At 59.7% G+C, this 17329-nt stretch overlaps 2 protein-coding genes across 3 annotated transcripts in view; one reads left to right on the forward strand and one right to left on the reverse strand.

The window, feature by feature from the left end:
* The first annotated feature begins 1765 nt into the window (after positions 1-1765).
* Positions 1766-6282, forward strand: CYP11A1 (cytochrome P450 family 11 subfamily A member 1). Of its 2 annotated transcripts, XM_074155980.1 has the most exons (9): positions 1766-2074; positions 2558-2713; positions 2960-3159; positions 3942-4145; positions 4640-4800; positions 4878-5044; positions 5200-5278; positions 5464-5655; positions 5765-6282. In XM_074155980.1, the coding sequence occupies exons 1-9, from the start codon at positions 1827-1829 to the stop codon at positions 5885-5887; spliced, it is 1530 nt and encodes a 509-aa protein (XP_074012081.1). In that variant the 5' UTR covers positions 1766-1826; the 3' UTR covers positions 5888-6282. The 2 variants fall into 2 exon arrangements, with proteins under 2 accessions (XP_074012081.1, XP_074012080.1); XM_074155979.1 differs by having other exon boundaries at positions 1827-2074; positions 5464-5787.
* Positions 6283-6464: 182 nt separating this feature from the next.
* Positions 6465-17329, reverse strand: part of CCDC33 (coiled-coil domain containing 33) — a 45209-nt gene continuing 34344 nt past the window's right edge. Inside the window, exons 14-24 of the mRNA XM_074156027.1 lie at positions 10348-10454; positions 9949-10022; positions 9858-9910; positions 8463-8658; positions 8259-8347; positions 7911-8042; positions 7649-7721; positions 7290-7411; positions 6983-7066; positions 6767-6887; positions 6465-6472 (exon numbers count right to left, since the gene is read on the reverse strand). Coding sequence (XP_074012128.1) covers positions 6465-6472; positions 6767-6887; positions 6983-7066; positions 7290-7411; positions 7649-7721; positions 7911-8042; positions 8259-8347; positions 8463-8658; positions 9858-9910; positions 9949-10022; positions 10348-10454 — 1059 coding nt within the window. The remainder of the gene's footprint in view (positions 6473-6766; positions 6888-6982; positions 7067-7289; positions 7412-7648; positions 7722-7910; positions 8043-8258; positions 8348-8462; positions 8659-9857; positions 9911-9948; positions 10023-10347; positions 10455-17329) is intronic.

The following is a 17329-nucleotide window of genomic DNA, read 5'->3' on the forward strand; positions in this document are numbered from 1 at the left end:
AGGGGACAGGGACCATGGGGCAGGAGGGAACAGACCCTGTGCCTTGAGAGGGGACAGAGCGCCATGGGGCAGGAGGGGACACAACAGGTGCCATGGGAGGGGATGGGGACCATCGGGTAGCAGAAGACAGACCCCCTACCCTCGGAGGGGACAGGGCCCATGGGGCAGGAGGGGACAGACCCTGTGCCCTGGGAGGGGACAGAAAGCATGGAGCAGAAGGGGACAGGGACCACGGGGCAGGAGGGGACAGGGAGCATGGGGCAGGAGGGGACAGACCACGTGCCTTAGAAAGTGACAGGGACCATGGCTCAGGAGGGGACAGCCCCGGTGCTCTCAGAGGGGACAGGGACCACAGGGCAGGAGGGGACAGGCCCCTGCCCTGGGAGGGGACAGGGACCATGGCTCAGGAGGGGACAAACCAGGTGTCCGGCAGAGGACAGGGACCACGGCTCGAGAGGGGACAGACCCCCTGCCCTCGGAGGGGACAGGGACCACGGCTCAGGAGGGGACAGACCAGGTGCCTTGGGAGGGGACAGGGACCATGGCTCAGGAGGGGACAGACCAGGTGCCCTCGGAGGGGACAGGGACCGTGGCTCGGGAGGGGACAGCCCCGGTGGCAGCCAGCGGGGCAGGGGCGCCCCCTGGTGGCCGCTGTGGCAGCAGCCGCGGAGCCCGGCTCAGCATCCCCCCCACCCTCTTTCCCCCGCTCCCCCCTTTCCTCCTCCCAGTTCCCGGGAAACTGGAAAACTAGGAGAGGTTTAAAACCACCAGCATAAGCCCCACAGAGCCCTCCTTGAGCTCCTCCTCCAGGCCTTCGAGGACATGGGATCCTGTCCCCCTGGTCACCCCTGGGGAACCCTCAGGGACCTGCCTGGATTCTTCCCCCCCACTCCAGGGACACCACAGGGACACCCCAAGGATCCTCAAGACCAACTCCAGGGGTGCTCCAGGAAGGCCCAGGGATCCCTCAGTGACCCCCCCACCCCATTAACTCTCCTACCCCCCCCCCCCCTCCCACTGATAACTGGTCACAAATGGGTGTTACTGGGGACAAGGTGTCTGCTGCCAGGCACCAGTTGCTTCAAGGGCTGGAGGGTGGGAACCTTTGTCCCCTAGCTCCGTGGGGAGCGTGACACCCCCAAAAACCTCTCCCTTCTGGCGGGTGTGTGTGTGTGTGTTTGGGGCTCCTGCACTACATGGGAGCTGATGCCTTGGGGCAGAAGGCCCCCAAGAAGGGGGGGGGAACTTGTGACCCGCCAACACCCCATGCCCTGGGGAGGGCAGAGGTGAGACACCCCCAGTGATGGCCAGGCAGCCCCCAGGACTGTCCCCTCCTGCAGTGACCCATCAGGGTCCAGCTTTATTAAACCCAACCCATACTATTTTATCCTTGGATCACTATTCTGCAGACAAAACTGGGAGGGAGGGGTTCATTTCCCACGCTTGCCACAGCACACGCTTCTGCTGGAGTGGCACGGACAACCTGCCAGCGTCACCCCCTGCCACCCCTTGAGACCCGTGTGTCACCTGCACCCCCCTCTTTGGCCAGGCTGGGCGAGGAGGATGCTCTGCAACCCCCTTTTGCCTGCCCCATCCATGGCCCGATATCTGCCTTTTTTTATTTTTTTGACTGGGGCGAGATGCCCTGTGCCTTGTCCCCGTCCCTGGGGTGACCGTGACTCATCGGGAGGCGGGTGGGAGCATCTCTCCTTGAGCGAGGCCAGCGGGGAGGGGTGGGCCAGGAGGCGGGGGAGGGGGGGGAGGCGGGAAGTGGGGGCAGATAAGAGCGAGGCCACCATCGCTTCCATCTCCCGTTGCCCGCTCCCATGCTCGCCCGTGCCGTGCCCAAGCCAGGCGCCTTGTGGGGATGTCCCCTCACCGGCGGCTGCCGGTGGGCTGGGGTGGTTGTCACCTCCTCTTCCCTCCCTCCGACAGCTCCTCGAGCCTTCAACCATTTGCCCGGTGACTGGCGGGGAGGTTGGCTCAACCTCTACCACTTCTGGCAAGAGGGCGGCTTCCACAACGTCCATCACATCATGGCTCGCAAGTTCCAGCAGTTCGGGCCCATTTACAGGTGAGGCGGCCTCTGGTCCCAGTTCCCCTCTTTTGCCCCCCCACCCCCCCAGCCCCGTTCCCCATCTCCCACAGCTTTCCCAGTCCAGGATGCTGCTATTCCCAGCCCTGATCCAGGCAAAAGCCAGGGAGAAATAGGGGGGAGTGATGCCATGGTGTGGGATGAGAGGGGGAGACCTTGGGGATGTCTGGGGGCGGGGGGGGCAGGGCTGGAGAGGGGGTCTGCCCACCCACCCCTCCCTCAAATTCCATTGTGTGGGGGATGACAGTCCAGCACCCCCGCATTGTGCCTGCCTGAGCCCTGGGGGGGTCCGATCCCACCCAGTGCTGAGCCACTGTGTCCCCTGGGATGGGACCCACAGGCAGGATTTTGGCGGGGGTGGTGCTGGGGGAAGGTGGTTGATTTGGGGAGGTGAAGGGGATGCAGGGGGGGGACAGGATGCAGGGCTGACCCCTGCCCCCCCCAACCTCCACACCCCGGCAGGGAGAAGCTGGGTGTCTACGAGAGCGTGAACATCATCAGCCCCCAGGACGCTGCCACCCTCTTCCAGGCGGAGGGGACACTGCCCGAGCGCTTCAGCGTGCCCCCCTGGGTGGCTTACCGCGACTACCGCAACAAGCCCTATGGCGTGCTCCTCAAGTGAGTCGGGGAGGGGGGGATGTCTGGGGGGGTCCCCTAAAAATGGGGCTCCCAGGTCCTGTCCCAGTAGCCCCCGCTCATGGGGAGGTGGGATGCTGAAGCATCAAGAGGGTGATGGGGACATGTGCTTTGGGGGGCGGGATACTCTGCAGGGGGGGATGGATGGATGGATGGATGGATGGATGGATGGATGGGGGAGGACATGCCACTGTCTGCCCCCCCGCCCTCGACTTTGTTGTCCCGCAGGACAGGGGAGGCTTGGCGCTCGGACCGGCTGATGCTGAACAAGGAGGTGCTGTCGCCGGAGGTGGTGGAGGGCTTCGTGCCCCTGCTGAGCGAGGTGGGCGAGGACTTCATCCAGCGGGTGCGAGCCCAGGTGGGGAAGAGCGGCCGGGAGTGCTGGACGGCCGACTTCACCCACGAGCTCTTCCGCTTCGCCCTGGAGTGTGAGTGCCAGGGGACTGGCCACCCCAACCCAAACTTGGGCTGAGTCCCTCTCAGAGGTGTCCCTCCCTTAAAACACCTCTTTGGGACACCTCCCACCAGACCAGGTTGCTCAAAGCCACATCCAACCTGGCCTTGAACCTCTCCGGCGATGGGGCAGCCACAGCTTCTTTGGGCAACCTGGGCCAGGCTCTCACCACCCTCACAAGCAAAGAGTTTCTTCCCCAGATCTCATCTCCATCTCCCCTCTCTCAGTGTCAAACCCTTCCCCCTCGTCCTATGGCTCCCCTCCCTGATCCAGAGTCCCTCCCCAGCTTTCCTGGAGCCCCTTTAGGAACTGGAAGGGGCTCCAAGGTCTCCTCAGAGCCTTCTCTTCTCCAGGCTGAAGGCCCCCAACTCTCTCAGCCTGTCCTCACAGCAGAGGGGCTCCAGCGCTCCCAGCATCTCCGTGGCCCTCTGCTGGACCCCAGCTTTCCCCCAGCTTCATCCTCAGCGAGGGGGAAAGAAGCTTCACCCCCAAAGCTGTAGGGTCTAGAGGAATGTCCTCTCTTCAGACAAGCAGAGAACAACTCAACGCTTTTGATGAAACAGTGTTTTATCATCTACTCGTCATCAACTGGTAGACAAGGGGTGCCTCTATGGCCCCGTGGTGCTCAGAGCAAGTAGGAGGCCAAACTAGGTCCCCCTAGCTGTGGAAAGGCTGGAGTTGGCCACGGGATGGTGGAAGGGATAGGGAGAGGGTGCCCCCTCCTGGCAGGTACCCTGATGGGTGCTGTGCTTGCAGCTGTGTGCTACGTGCTGTACGGGGAGCGGTTAGGGTTGCTGCAGGACTTCGTGGACCCCGAGGCCCAGCGCTTCATCGATGCCGTGACCTTGATGTTCCACACCACCTCCCCCATGCTCTACCTGCCACCCGCCCTCCTACGCCACCTCAATGCCAAGACGTGGCGGGACCATGTCTGGGCCTGGGATGCCATCTTCACCCAGGGTGAGTGCTCCTCCTCTCCTGAGACCTCTGTGCATCACCCAAGGTCCCTTTGAGGGCTTGGCTTCATAATGCAGCCTCATCTCACCAGCCTGGAGACCTTCCCCTGGGTCCAATCACCCAGCGCAGGGCCACCAAGGCCAGGAAGGCTTTCCACATCTGAAGCTTGTGAGATGGAGCAGTGGGGAACCATCCAGGAGCAATGAAGGGCAACTGGTGGGCATCACGTTAAGGGGAGAAGGTCTCCCAGAGGGGCTTGTGGGCTTGGAGAGCTTTTGGCATCTGGGACAACCCTCCTGCGGGGTGTCCTCCCCTGGGGCACCCTCTGTGCCCACCCAGCCACGTCCAGGGACCACAGTCCCAGGCTGCTGCAGGGACAACCATGCCGGAAAAGCCACTGGCATGGGGCAGTGATGCCCTAAGGTGCCACATCTGGTGCCTCCCTCCTCTGCCATGGCCCTGGGGGGAGGAAGGCCATGCCCACCGTGTCTCCTCAGCGGACAAATGCATACAAAACGTCTACCGGGAGCTGCGGCTGCAACGCAAGAGCACCAAGGAGTACATGGGCATCCTCTGCAGCCTCATCATGCAGGACAAGCTGCCCTTGGATGACATCAAGGCCAGCGTCACCGAGATGATGGCGGGCGGGGTGGACACGGTGAGGAGCAGGCAGAGTCGCTGGGCAGGGAGAAGGTCCTGGTTGGAGTCGAACCTTGCTCCTGTGCCCCGTTCCAGACCTCCATGACGCTGCAGTGGGCCATGTTCGAGCTGGCACGGTCCCCGGGGGTCCAGGAGCAGCTACGGGCAGAGGTCCTGGCCGCCAAGCGAGAGGCAGCAGGGGACAGGGTGAAGATGCTGAAAACCATCCGGTTGCTCAAAGCTGCCATCAAGGAGACACTCAGGTGAGGAGGACACCTTGTTCCCCCTCTGAAAAAACACCCCCAGCCCCTTTCCTCCCCAAATCTGGTGCTGCTGAGGTGTCGTGCGTCGAGGTGGGACATGGGTGGGCCAGGCTGTCCCCAAAATCAGTTCTGTGGGTCCTGTCCCCCCTCCCCAGGCTGCACCCAGTGGCGGTGACCCTGCAGAGGTACACCACGCAGGAGGTCATCCTCCAGGACTACCGCATCCCCCCCAAGGTGAGCACGGCCACCGGGCCCCTTCCTCACCCCCAACCCACTTCACATGGGGTGGAGGTGGGACTTGGAGCACAGGTGGCTGACATGGAGGGAGCATCCGTGGGGCTCATCCGGGGCTGGACCTGCACCCCGGGTGCTGGTGGGGAGCTCAGTCCCATTGGGACCAATCCTCTCTCCCCCGCCAGACGCTGGTGCAGGTTGGTCTGTACGCCATGGGCCGGGATGCCGAGGTTTTCCCCAAGCCGGAGAAGTTCAGCCCCCAGCGCTGGTTGGCAGCGGGTCCCAAGCACTTCAAGGGGCTGGGGTTCGGTTTCGGACCCCGCCAGTGCCTGGGACGCCGGATCGCCGAGCTGGAGATGCAGCTCTTCCTCATGCACGTGAGCATCCCGCTCCTGGGGACACCAGGGAGGAGAAGGGACCGGGGAGGTGGCACAGGGTGTTGGTACCTCCAGTGTTTTCCATCCAATCTTTTCTCCTCATTCCCAGATCCTGGAGAACTTCAAGATTGAAACCATGAGAGCGGTGGAAGTTGGGACCAAGTTCGACCTCATCCTGATCCCAGACAAACCCATCTACCTGACCTTACGGCCGCTCGAGTCCCAGGCATGAAAGAGCCTCATCCTGGGTGACACCCAGCCGGTGACTCCCAGTTTTAGGTGGGGGGTTCATCCCCAACAGCTCCTCCCGGCCAGACTCTGGCCCAGGGATGGGATTTGGGGGACAGCTGGGACGCTTTCACGGCCACAACCTTGGCTTGGCACATCCCTGCCTTCGCTCCAGCCTGCTCAAGGCTGTGTTTACGCCATGGGGTGGGGTTGGGGGGGGGGCGGGAGGAGATAAACCAGAGCAACCCCACCCCTGTAACACCCCCTCTGTTCCCCCCCCCCCACCTCTGGGGACCGACTGCAGCCACAGTTCCCCAACACCCTCTAAGGTTTTGCTTCGCCTCTGATTTACTCCATAATTTCATCGCGCCAAAAAGCACCGGCTCCTTTTTGCCAGCGCTCGGTTTCTTGGTCTCTCTTGCTGGGCACGGGTTAGGGCAGGGGGGCCAGGGGCTGGGGTCTTCTCAGGGGGGGCGTGGAGATGGCTGGCAGGTTCTGCTGAGGAAGGGGAAAAGATCTTGGGGAGCCGTAAATTCATCCTCCCCCCCACCTCCTTCCCCTCCCCACTCCCCTTGCGGGCATCAGAGAGCTGCGATAAGGGGGTCTGGGGTCAGTGAGGGGGTATTGTGTCACCCTGGGGGTGGGGTGTGTGTGTGTGGGTGTCTTAAAACCTAGGGACCACACTCCCACCTTGCCCAGGGAAACTGAGGCAAATCCCCCTTGATGGGGCATGGAGATCCCCCCCACTCCACTTGACTGGGTGCAGTAGGATGGCTCTAGACCCGCCCCCCCCCTCCCCCTTCATCCCCCTGGCAGCAAACACCGGCTGCCAACCCCTGTGTGGGGTGGTCCTGGTCTCCCCCCAAGCCCCCCGGGTGCTCACCGAGGTGGGGGCATGGGGGAATCCGTGCTCCTGCTCCAGCAGACGGGTGCCCAGCTCCTGCTTCTCCCGTCCCCACCTCCTCGCCGCCTCCTCCAGCTGGGACAGACCCAAACCAGGCTGGCTCTCTCCAAGGCATATTGGGGGTGGGGTGCAGAGGTGTCCCCCCCACCCCAAACCCCCCACCATCAAGTGAGATGCTGGAAGGTGGATGCCCACCTGCCTCTCCAGCACCCTCCCACGGGCTTGTGCCTCCTCCAGCCTGGCCAGCAGAGACAGCTTCTCCGTGCCCCCAAAAACACCCTGTGGGCCACACAAGATGAGCAGGAGTGGGGAAAAATAACCCCCCCTTCTCACCCCCTGCTCATGGGGGGAGCAAGCCACGAGGGTGGCTGTCACCCCACAGTGCTGGAGATGCCACCTGGGTGACATCCCCATCATGCCTGGTTACCCTCTGGCATTGCTTTCTGGGGTTCTACAGCACTGTCCCCCCACCCCAGCCTCGTGTCCCCCTCCCCAGTCTCACCGGCAAGGCTGGGGGCCATGGGGCGATGGGGGGTGAGCGCTGGGGGGGTCTCGCCAGCTCCTCACGCAGCCTGCAGTTCTCAGCCAGAAGCGTGGCATACACATCTCTGGAGAGAGCTTCGCCTGTGGGATGGTGTGAGGTTGCCACTGGGACATGTCCTACACCCACTCCGTGCAGAGATGGGGGCTAGGAGAAAGGTCCCACCTCCTCCATGCCCAGGGTTGGGTAACAGGGGGCTCAGGATCTCCTCTGATCCCCCCACCGCAAACCATCCCGGGGTGCAAACCATCAGAAGGGGATGGCCACCAGTGGAACCCAGCAGCTCTATATGGGTCCACCCTGTCACCACTTGCACCCACCAGCCAGTTTCTCAGCACTCCTGGTGGCCCTGGTGAGCTTCTCCTGTAGCACCCGCTCCATCGCCTCAATCACCTGCGGGAGAGAGCATGTCCCATGTCACCAGCTCAAAGCCAGGCTGTGGTGACCATCACATCTCCCCAGCCACCGTGGTCCTGGGACCAGGTCATACTCATTGAGAGGTGGGATGGGTCAGAGGATCTCATTTGCTCCACAGAATCTCATGCCCTCTACAACCTGACTTTCTTGTGCCCCCCAACTCACCTTCTCCTGCTGCCGCACTGTCTCCTCCAGGCCCTTCGTCTTGGCCACCTTCTCCTGGCACCTCCTCAGGGTGGCTTGCTGCTGCCGGTGGGCTTGCTGGAGCAGCACCAGGTCCTTCTCCCGGTCATTTTTCTGGCAGGAGTAGAAGGGGAAAAAACCCCAGGGACCTCCGCGCTGAGCCTCAACCCTTGGGGCATTGCTTGTAGGGCTGGGAGAGCCTCACAGTGGGGGTCCTGGGGCTCTCAGGCATTTGCTTGGCTATGGGGGTGTTGTGGTGTTCTCCCCGCTGTCCCCGCTGCTCCTCCAATCCCACCCCATCCCTCAGGGAGCCTCTGCCAGTGTCCATACCCGGATCAGCTCATTCTGCAGCCATTGGACACGGTCCTTCAACCTCTTCATCTCTGCCGTGCTGGCCACAAGCTTGCGCTTGAGGGTGTCTGCAACAGCCCATGCCACATGTTTGTCACCTGGCCAGGGGATGGCGTGGTCCCCTCTACTGTGCCAGGGAGAGGGATCCCCCAGGTTTCCACCTCCCCCTTCCCCATCACGCACCAAGCCTATCCAGCAGCTCCTCCCGTGTCATAACGTCTAGGTCCACGTCGGTGAGCAGAGAGTGGCCCAGCTCCTCCTGCGAGGCCAGACTGCGCCGCAGGTGCCCGTTCTCCACCTCTAGGCTGGTGACATGCTGGCGCAGGGACAGGAGGTCCCCCGCCATCCGCTTCAGCGCCAGGCGGTAGCTGCCTACCTCCTGCCAGCCCAGAGCAGAGCTGCTGGCACCCTGCTGCCAGCCAGGGCTCCCCCCAGCACCAAGAGCTCAGCTGAGGATATTTGTCAGATCCACCATGGAAGAGCTAAGAAACATCCAGGTCTTCCCCTCCTCTTGCAGCCTCCATCCATCTCTTCCCCATCCATCCATCCATCCATCCCTCCCTCCCTCCCTCCCTCCCTCCTTCTCTTCCCCAGCCATTCTTCTCCAACCATCCTTCTCCAGCCATCTATCCTTCTCTTCTCCAGCTATCCATCCTTCTATTCGCTATCCATCCATCCCTCCATCCCTTCATCCATCCATCCATCCATTCTTCTATTCTCCATCCATCCCTCCATCCATCCATCCATCCATCCATCCATCCTTCTACTCTCCAACCATCCATCTTTCTACTCTTCATCCATCCATCCATCCATCCTTCTACTCTCCAACCATCCATCTTTCTACTCTTCATCCATCCATCCATCCATCCTTCCATCCATCCTTCTCCAACTATCTATGCTTCTCTCCTGTACCCCCAAACCTTCTTCCCTCCACCTGCCCACCTCTCCCTCCAACCCCCTTTTCCCCATCTCTTCCTACCACCCCCTTGGTGGAAAAACAACTCTCCCAAGGACATGGTGTGGAGCTGGGTCAGAGCTGGGGGTCAGCCTCAAGCTCTGAGCCTTATGGGGCTTTGCAGGTCTGTAGAAGAAGGGAGGTGGTGAAGATAATGGAGGGGTGAATGTTTTATACAGATGAGCCTGGGGATTTTTTAGCACCCATGTGGCTGTGGAACACCTTGCAGGGTGATGCTGCAGGGAAATTAATTCCCCGAGGGTCTGTATCTTCTCAGGCTGAGCCTCCTGAGTCCCTCCCTGCCCTGCCCTGCTGGGCTGCAGAGAAGATCCCGGCAGCAGGGACCTTGGCCAGGAAGAGCCACGTGCCTCCAGCTCCCCCAGCCCCCCGCTCCCAGCCTTGGGGATGGCCTTGGCGGGGGGGCCTGGGGCACGGGGAGGGGGCGCAGCAGCATCACGCAGCCTTGGGGAAGGGGGGGGAGGGAGGGGGCAGGTGCAGCCAGAGGCTTGGCTCCTTCCTCCCCATCTGCCTGAGAGCTGCTTCATCCAGGACTCGGTTCGTACTTGAGGTAAAGCCCCCTCCAGCAAACTCAAGGGCTGACCCATCCCAAGACCTTCACTCACTGGCGGCATAGAGCCAACAGCAGCCTGGCTTCCATCCCCACAGGAGCCACGACCTGCCTTGGAGACACTGTTGCCCCCCCCACCCCGGTGCCCCCAGTGCCCCCCATTCTCCCCATCTCCCCAGCACTCACTGGCTCCTGCTGGTCCCTGGGGATCTCCTGGGACCTGCAGAGGAGAGAGCAGGGGGACACCCTTGGCCAACTGCTCCTGATGGAGTGAAACACTGGAAAAACCTTGGCTGGGGAACCCTCCGTAGGAGACAGGATCCTGTTTGGGGTGCGGCGGGACAAGGCAAGTGCTGGGGGGGATGGGGGTGCAGGGAGGGTGGGGGCCTGGGGGAGATGAGAAGGAAGATTGGCAGCCCTGGGGGCAGGAAGAGAAGCTGCCGGGGAGAACATGGGGAGAACAGAGGAAGGAGGAGGAAACCACCCCAAGGAGGATGAGAAGAAGGAGCCAAGAGGGGACTGCAAAACTGGCATGACCCTTGTACCTCTGCTCCTCCAACAGCTCTCCTGTCCCGCGTGGGAATGGCTGCTTTCCAGGCAGGATGCTGGCCACGGCATCAGCCGCTGGAAGGGACACATCGTCTCGATGGAGCTGGCAGGACACATCAGAGAGGAGAGTGAGGATGAGGAGCAGGCTGGGGAAAGCCCTTCGAGAGGAGCAGAAAGCTCCTTCACCCTCTTCCCCATGGCCAGGAGCAGCTCTCCTGGCTTCCACCTGCAGCAAAACACCTTGCTTTGGGGTCAGGATCCAGCCTTGCCCCAAAAACCTCTGCCATCGCTGACTGCGATGCTTCAAGCATCCTCCTTTGGGGCTCGGATGCAGGATGGTGTGGCCACAGGGCTGGGAGACCTTCTCCTGAGGCTGGGGACACAGAAACGCCTGGCTTTGAGCATCATCTCATGGCCGGACCTTTGAGCCACGCGCCTTTGGCTACGACCAAAAGCAACCCCCAACCGGGTGCTCTCCCTGCAATGGGGACCTCTGGGTCCTCAGCTCCCATCAGTGGCACCAGTGACGTCCCCATCCCCACCCCCCCCAGCACTCACAGTGGAGGAGAAGGGTCTGTAGTACAGTGTCATCCCCACTGCTGGGGTGCCCTGGTGCCTCCCGGCACCCCGCTCCTGCCAGCCAGCCCTTCTCGCCGGCGGGTTGCCAGGCTCTGCCCGCCCCAAACAAACACCACCCCCCCCCGGGGTTCGCCCACCCCTGGGCAAACATCCCCTCCCCACATCTCCACCCGGCGGACTTACAGCCATGGCGGGGGGGTTGTAGCATGAAGAAAAGCTGTTTTTCCCAGGCCTTTTCTGCTGGCGAAGGGATTTAGGCAGTCGTGGGGGGGGGGCGCTCCTGGCCACCTGACACACCCGGCGGCTGTTGCTACAACACAACTCTCCTCTCCTAGCAACTCCTCCTGGCAGCGGCTCGGCACCTAAAATTGCCCCTCTGCACCCAAAATGGGTGAATTCCGGGTGCAGGCAGCTGGTCCTGCTGCTCCTCACCCCCGACTCTTCCCCCTCAGCATCCCTCCGACATTCCATTGCTGCTTCCAAAGCCGTCGGGGACAGCGGTGCTGCCTGCCTGAGAGCACTCCCTTGGAGACACCAGCCCCTCGCTGCCCCCAGCCCTCCCTCCCCAGCCCCAGTTTCAGCCGCCGTCGCCTTTATCTCCCACTCCCAGCAGCTCAGACCCACGGAGGGGACTCGGTGGCAGCCACCGCTGGGTCCCCAGTGGGGCTGGGTGGCTCTGGCAGTGACAGCACCTCATTTCCATGCCTTGGATGTGGGGATGGAAGCGCTCTTCCCTCCCGACACGCTCCTCTGATGTTTCAAATTCTCAATTAACTTCTGAGGACCCAACGCCTTGGAGACACCGGGCAGCATCGGGCTTCAGCTCTGCCTTGGGGTTTGGCCTGATCCCGAGCAGAGAATAATTCACTGATCAAACCCTGCTTTCATTCCAAGATTGGATTTATAGTTTTAAAGGGCAAGGGTTGCTCTGCTCCAGCCAGTCCTGTCCCCCTTTTTGGGGTACCCACACCTGAGAAACCCAAGATGCTCTTGTGCCTCCCACCTGCTGCGGCGTCCCGCATCCTCCTCTCCTCCCATGTTTGTTCAGAAACAAAGGGGCCGGTGTCGGTCGATGGAGCCCCTCGATTCCTCGTCCCGTGCCATCAATTTTTCATCAAAGAGCCGGTGGGAAGCGTGCAATTATCTGCTCCATCAATAATGCACGGGACCGCATTCGGCTCGCCCGGGCTGGGTGGCTGCTTTCCCCTGTCTGCCCTGGAAGATGCTGCGTTCAACCAGGGCTTTTCCACACCTCTAGAGGGTGGAAAACCATCCCCAGCCTTTAGCCCCAACCCAAAGGTTGTCCCATATTTCCACCTGCACGTGTCCCAGCTCCCACTCCCTGCAGGCAGCGTCACCCCCTGGGGGGATGGAGGGGCAGAGTCAAGGGGATTTGAAGACATTTTTCCCTACACCTCCTTCCTCAAATCCACCCGGAGATAGCTGCATCTCTCCTTCCCGCAGGGGTCCGGGATGAAAGGCTGGGAATCCATGTCTGAAATGATGGAAGCTTTGAAACTCCTGGCACTCGCTATTTATTTTTTAATTTTTCTTCTTTTTTTTTTTTTTTTTTCTTTCCTCCCCATCATTTCCAAGCCTCTGAAGCTTCCCGTGCCTTTAGAGCCTTTCATCCGCCCCAACAAGCCGCTCTCCCCTCCTTCCCCTATTTGCTTAGGCCAAGTTTGGTGGGGTTTTGGTTTTTTTGTTGGTTTTTTTTTTAATTACTTAACAAATTGCTCCGAGATGCTTTGATGTACCTGATTAGCTTGAACCGATTCATCTCCAGATGGGAGAAAGAGCAAAGCCAGGAGGGGGAGCTGGCAATAAACCTCTGCCAGAGGCAGGCGGGTGGCTCAATCCATCTAAAAATTGCCAAAAATAGGAAGTGCCAGAGGATGCTGCATCCACACGGCACAGCCCGACCCCGTCCCTGGCCAGGGAGGGGACAGAAAGGCACACTGGAGAGAGGCTGAGGATGGGCCAACTCGTTCCACTTGTGAGCACGGAGGCTTTTGAGTCCCTGGCAGCGCACCCAGCCTCTTGTGCAACAAAATCTCCCTCCAGCCCCCATGAATGACAGGTCCCTGGACCAGCATTAAGCCCAGATTCCTTAATTGTTGCGAACATGGGATAAGCTGGGATTTACATATCTGAGGCCAAAAAAAATATAAAATTGCTGCAGCAGCTTAGGAAGATCAGAGGGAAAAAAAATAAAAATCCCATTTTCCCCTCTTTTCTGTAACAAAAGCTCATGAAACCATCAGGAGATAATGAGGCCTTCGTTTGCTTTGCCTGATGGCCCCTGTCAACCCTACCCACCCCCTTGGGACATGGGTACCGGGATGGGGCGGTGGGGGGGGACCCAGTGCCCAAACCCATCCTCAGGCCAGCACCTGGGTGGGCAGACCGATGGGTCAACTGGTGGGTTTTTCCCCCCCCTCTACTTCCAAAAATCGAAACCTTTCCCTGGGGAATCCCAACTCCCGGGGGATTTGCAGGTGTGTGTCGTGTCCCGCCCCCCCCCCACCACCTCCACCTCCAAGGGAAATATGGAGATTTTTTAGTCCGGCCGCTCTCCCCGCACACTTTGGCCGGCGAAAGGCAGCAAATAAACGGGGTTTTATCTGATTAAACCCAGGTTGAACTCCCTTCCCACGCATCAGGGCTGGGGCAGGGGGGGTAGGGGGAGCCGTGCTGGGGGGGCCTGGTATATTAGCCGAAGCATTACAATTCAATTTAAGAGTTAATTGGATTGCATTGAAAAGCCCTTCATCTGAGCCGAGTTCGATTTAATAGAGACACGGCATCTTCTGCTCCCTCCCCAGCCCGGGATGATGATTTTTAGGGCGGGCGATTACCATCACCATCCGTCTCCGGGCCCAGCTGCCGGCTGCTGATATCGTGCCGGACAAGGAAATAAAAGCCTCTGGATTACACTGGGAAACTCGGGGAGGGAAGAGGCTGGGTGGAGAGATGGCCGCTCCTCTGGCTCCCACCCGCCCGCCTGCTTCTTCAAGATAAGGCTTAAGAAAGCAGCCGTGCCACCGGCAGGGACCGCGATTCCTCTGCAAGTCGCCTCTGGTTTAGTTTGCTCAAAGGAAAAGAAAAAAAAAAAGAAGGAAAAAAAAAGAAAAAAAAAGAGGGAAAAAAAGGGAAAAAAAGAAAATAAAAAAAAAGAAAGAAAAAAGAAAATAAAGAAAAAAGAAAGGAGAAAAAAGAAAAAAGGAAAAAAGAAAAAATAAAATAAAGAAAAAAGAAAGGAAAAAAGAAAAAAGGAAAAAAGAGAAAAAATAAAATAAAGAAAAAAGAAAAGAAAATAAAAAAGAAAGGAAATAAAGAAAAAAGAAAAAAGAGAAAAATAAAGAAAAAAAAAGAAAAAAAGAAAATCGGCAGCTAGGAAGAGGTGGGATGGTTTTTGAGAGCAAACTCCAGCTGACTCAGCACCTGGCTCCTGGAAAAACAATCTTTCCCCCGTCTCGCAGCATGGGACTGATTTTGGGAGGGATGGGGACAACTGGAGTGATGTCCCCAAGTCATGTCCTGCTGCTCAGGGTGAGCAAGGGAAAGGGGAGGTCAGCAGAACCTCCCGGGATGGGGCAGAGCATCTCTCAGTGCTCCTGCCCACCCATGACCGCAAACTGGGGACAGATCTTAAAAGATAACCCTTCTGAGATCAAAAAAAAATGAGGGAAACAGGTTACAGCCATTACCCTGGGTTCCCACTGGGTCTTTGCGGGACCTTTTTTTCCCTCCTAGGAAAAAATCCTCATCTGTGTTTTAAGATAAACATGTTTCCAGCAGCTGGGGATGTGAAGAAGTGGAGAAACATCACCAAAAAAAAAAAACCCACCACCCCAGTACCAGCAGGAGACCTGGCAGCGCTTGGCAGCTCCCCGAAGGGTCTGTTTTCCAAGCATCCCTTTTAAAATCCGTACGGGGGACCTGAGTTTAAACGCCCTCCCCTCCCCACCTCCATTATGCTTTTTAAGTGCTCTCCAAGCACCTTTGCCTTTGAGAAATCAGAGGGGTAAAAACACAGGGACGGGATAAGCGTCCCCACAGCCACCGCCGGTGACAGGTGCTGCCGTGACATGCCCTTGGCCCCGGGGGGGTGGTTTATTGCCGGGGCCATCCGTTCTCCCGTTTGCTCAACGTGTTGACTCCCTTGGCTGAGAAAAACGCCCCTCGCGTTCCAGCATCAATCCATCCACACCCCAAGGCACCCAGCGCCCTCAGCACCCACCACCCCGAGCATCTCCCTCCCCTCCCACCATGGGGCCCCACCCTTCCTTAATTAATAGAAAGGCTGGGAAGTCACGGAAGGAGGACGGATGAGCCCCTCCTGTGCAACGTTCGCTGAGGGTTGAGTGGTGCTGCCGAGGCTGCGTCGGGGTAGGACACACGAGGGCACACACATGCCAACGTACATCCCCAGAAACACCCCAAAAGATGGTATTTTGGAACCAGTTTTCCCTTTTTCCCTTGACCTGGCTCACTGATGGGGTCCCCAGGCCATACCCCGCCTTGCAGCCACCCAGACCTGAGCAGGAGGAGCCCATGCAAAAGCCATTAAGCCCAATCCCTTTCCCAACCCTGCCTGGAGCCTGGAATCCCCCAAAAAATCCTCATGCAAAGTAACCTCGACCCTCAGACCGTCTGTAACTCCCCAGCCCAGCTTCCTCCACCCCTCTGCCATCGGGTCCCTGCCCCTCCAGCACCCTCCGCTCCCCTGCAAAAGCTACGTCCCTCTGTCCCCTGCCTCGCCATCCCACCTTGCCCCATTTTGCCCCCCCTCCCCACAAAAAATGGCATTTCTGGCTGTTTTTACCCTCCTCCACCCCAGCCTGGTTGGAAGCAATGACTGGGGATATTGCAGCCAGGTTTGGGGTGGCTGGGAGGCTTCTAACATGCCCAAAATTCCATCCAGAGCCTCTCCCTGCCTTGCGGCTGCTGGATGCAGGTCCCCCCATCCATGCCCCGGCGTCACACAGAGGGGACACTGGGGGACCTACCCTCAAGCATGGCACCTTTGCGCATGGGGTTCATTGTCACCGGGGGGGGGGGGGAAGCTAATTAAATAAAAGGGGAATCAAATTGCTGAATCCTTAATCTCCTTGGGAGGCGAGAGAAGCGTAAATATCATCTGGGGTCACATTCGCTGATTTATGGGCCTCTTTTATTAATTGGCTTAAATCCTGCCCTAACGGGTGTGCTGGGGACGCCCACCCAGCCCTGAGCCTGGTGCCTGTGGGTGTTCAGGCACCCAGGGGTGTCCAGCTCACCAGCAAACCTCCCCGAGCTTCAGCCGGGGGCAGGGCAGAGCGGAGCATCCTCATCTCAGCCTTGCAGCCCCTCCTGCCTTCATCCCTCCCGGCCCCGTGAAGAGGAGCAGCCACCCCGGGTACCAACCGGGCTGGAGATGCCGCTGGATTTTGGCTGGCGCTTAGTTTGCAGTTTAAAAATAAGATATAGAAGAAATCCCTCCCTCCGTGGGAAGCCTGAATTCTCCCGGGTGTTTCGGGAACCGTGCGGAGCTCCGTCTCCCGCAGCCTGGTCCCCGGCAGGGCGGCGGGGCTGACGCTAGATGGGGCTGCAGCCGCGCTGGGGGCCGGCCGGCAGCCGGGGGGAGCCGGGGGGAGCGGGTCCGCAGCCTCCCCGGCCCTTGCGGCAGCCTCCTGCCCTGCAGCACCTCGGCCCCTGCAGCACCGTCACCCCTTGCTGCAGCATCTTCATCCTCCCGCTGCACCTTCACCCCCCTACAGCACCCTTTTCCCTTCCAGCATCCTTTTTCCCTGCAGCATCCTCAACTTTCACATATCCCTCTCCCTTCGCAGCACCCTCTCCCCTTGCAGCACCCTCGGCCCTTGCAGCACCTTCACCTCCTGTAGCACCTTCTCCCTGTGCACCATCCTTTTTCCTGTCAGCATCCTCATCCTTTGCATCCCCATCCTTTGCATCACCCTCACCTCTCACACCCTCCTCTCCCCTCACAGCCCCCTCAGACCCGGTAGCATCTTCACCCCTTGTAGCACCTTCTCCCTGGACACCATCCTTTTCCCTTGCAGCATCCTCATCCTTCTCATCTCCCTCTCCCCTCACAGCACCCTCTCCCCTTGCGGCCCCCTCAGACCTTGTAGCACCTTCACACCTTGCGGCATCATCACCCCTTGCAGCACCCTCTCCCTTCACAGCACCCTTGTCCCTTGCAGCACCTTAACCTCTTGCAGCACCTTCTCCCTGGGCACTATCCTTCTCCCTTGCAGCATCCTCATCCTTCACATCCCCCTCTCCCTTCACATCCCCCTCTCCCCCCACAGCACCTTCTCCCCTCGCAGCACCTTAACCTCTTGCAGTACCTTCTCCCTGGGCACTGTCCTTTTCCCTTGCAGCATCCTCATC

The sequence above is a fragment of the Numenius arquata genome, chromosome 11, assembly GCF_964106895.1.
Source record: "Numenius arquata chromosome 11, bNumArq3.hap1.1, whole genome shotgun sequence".
In the NCBI taxonomy this organism is placed as follows: domain Eukaryota; kingdom Metazoa; phylum Chordata; class Aves; order Charadriiformes; family Scolopacidae; genus Numenius; species Numenius arquata.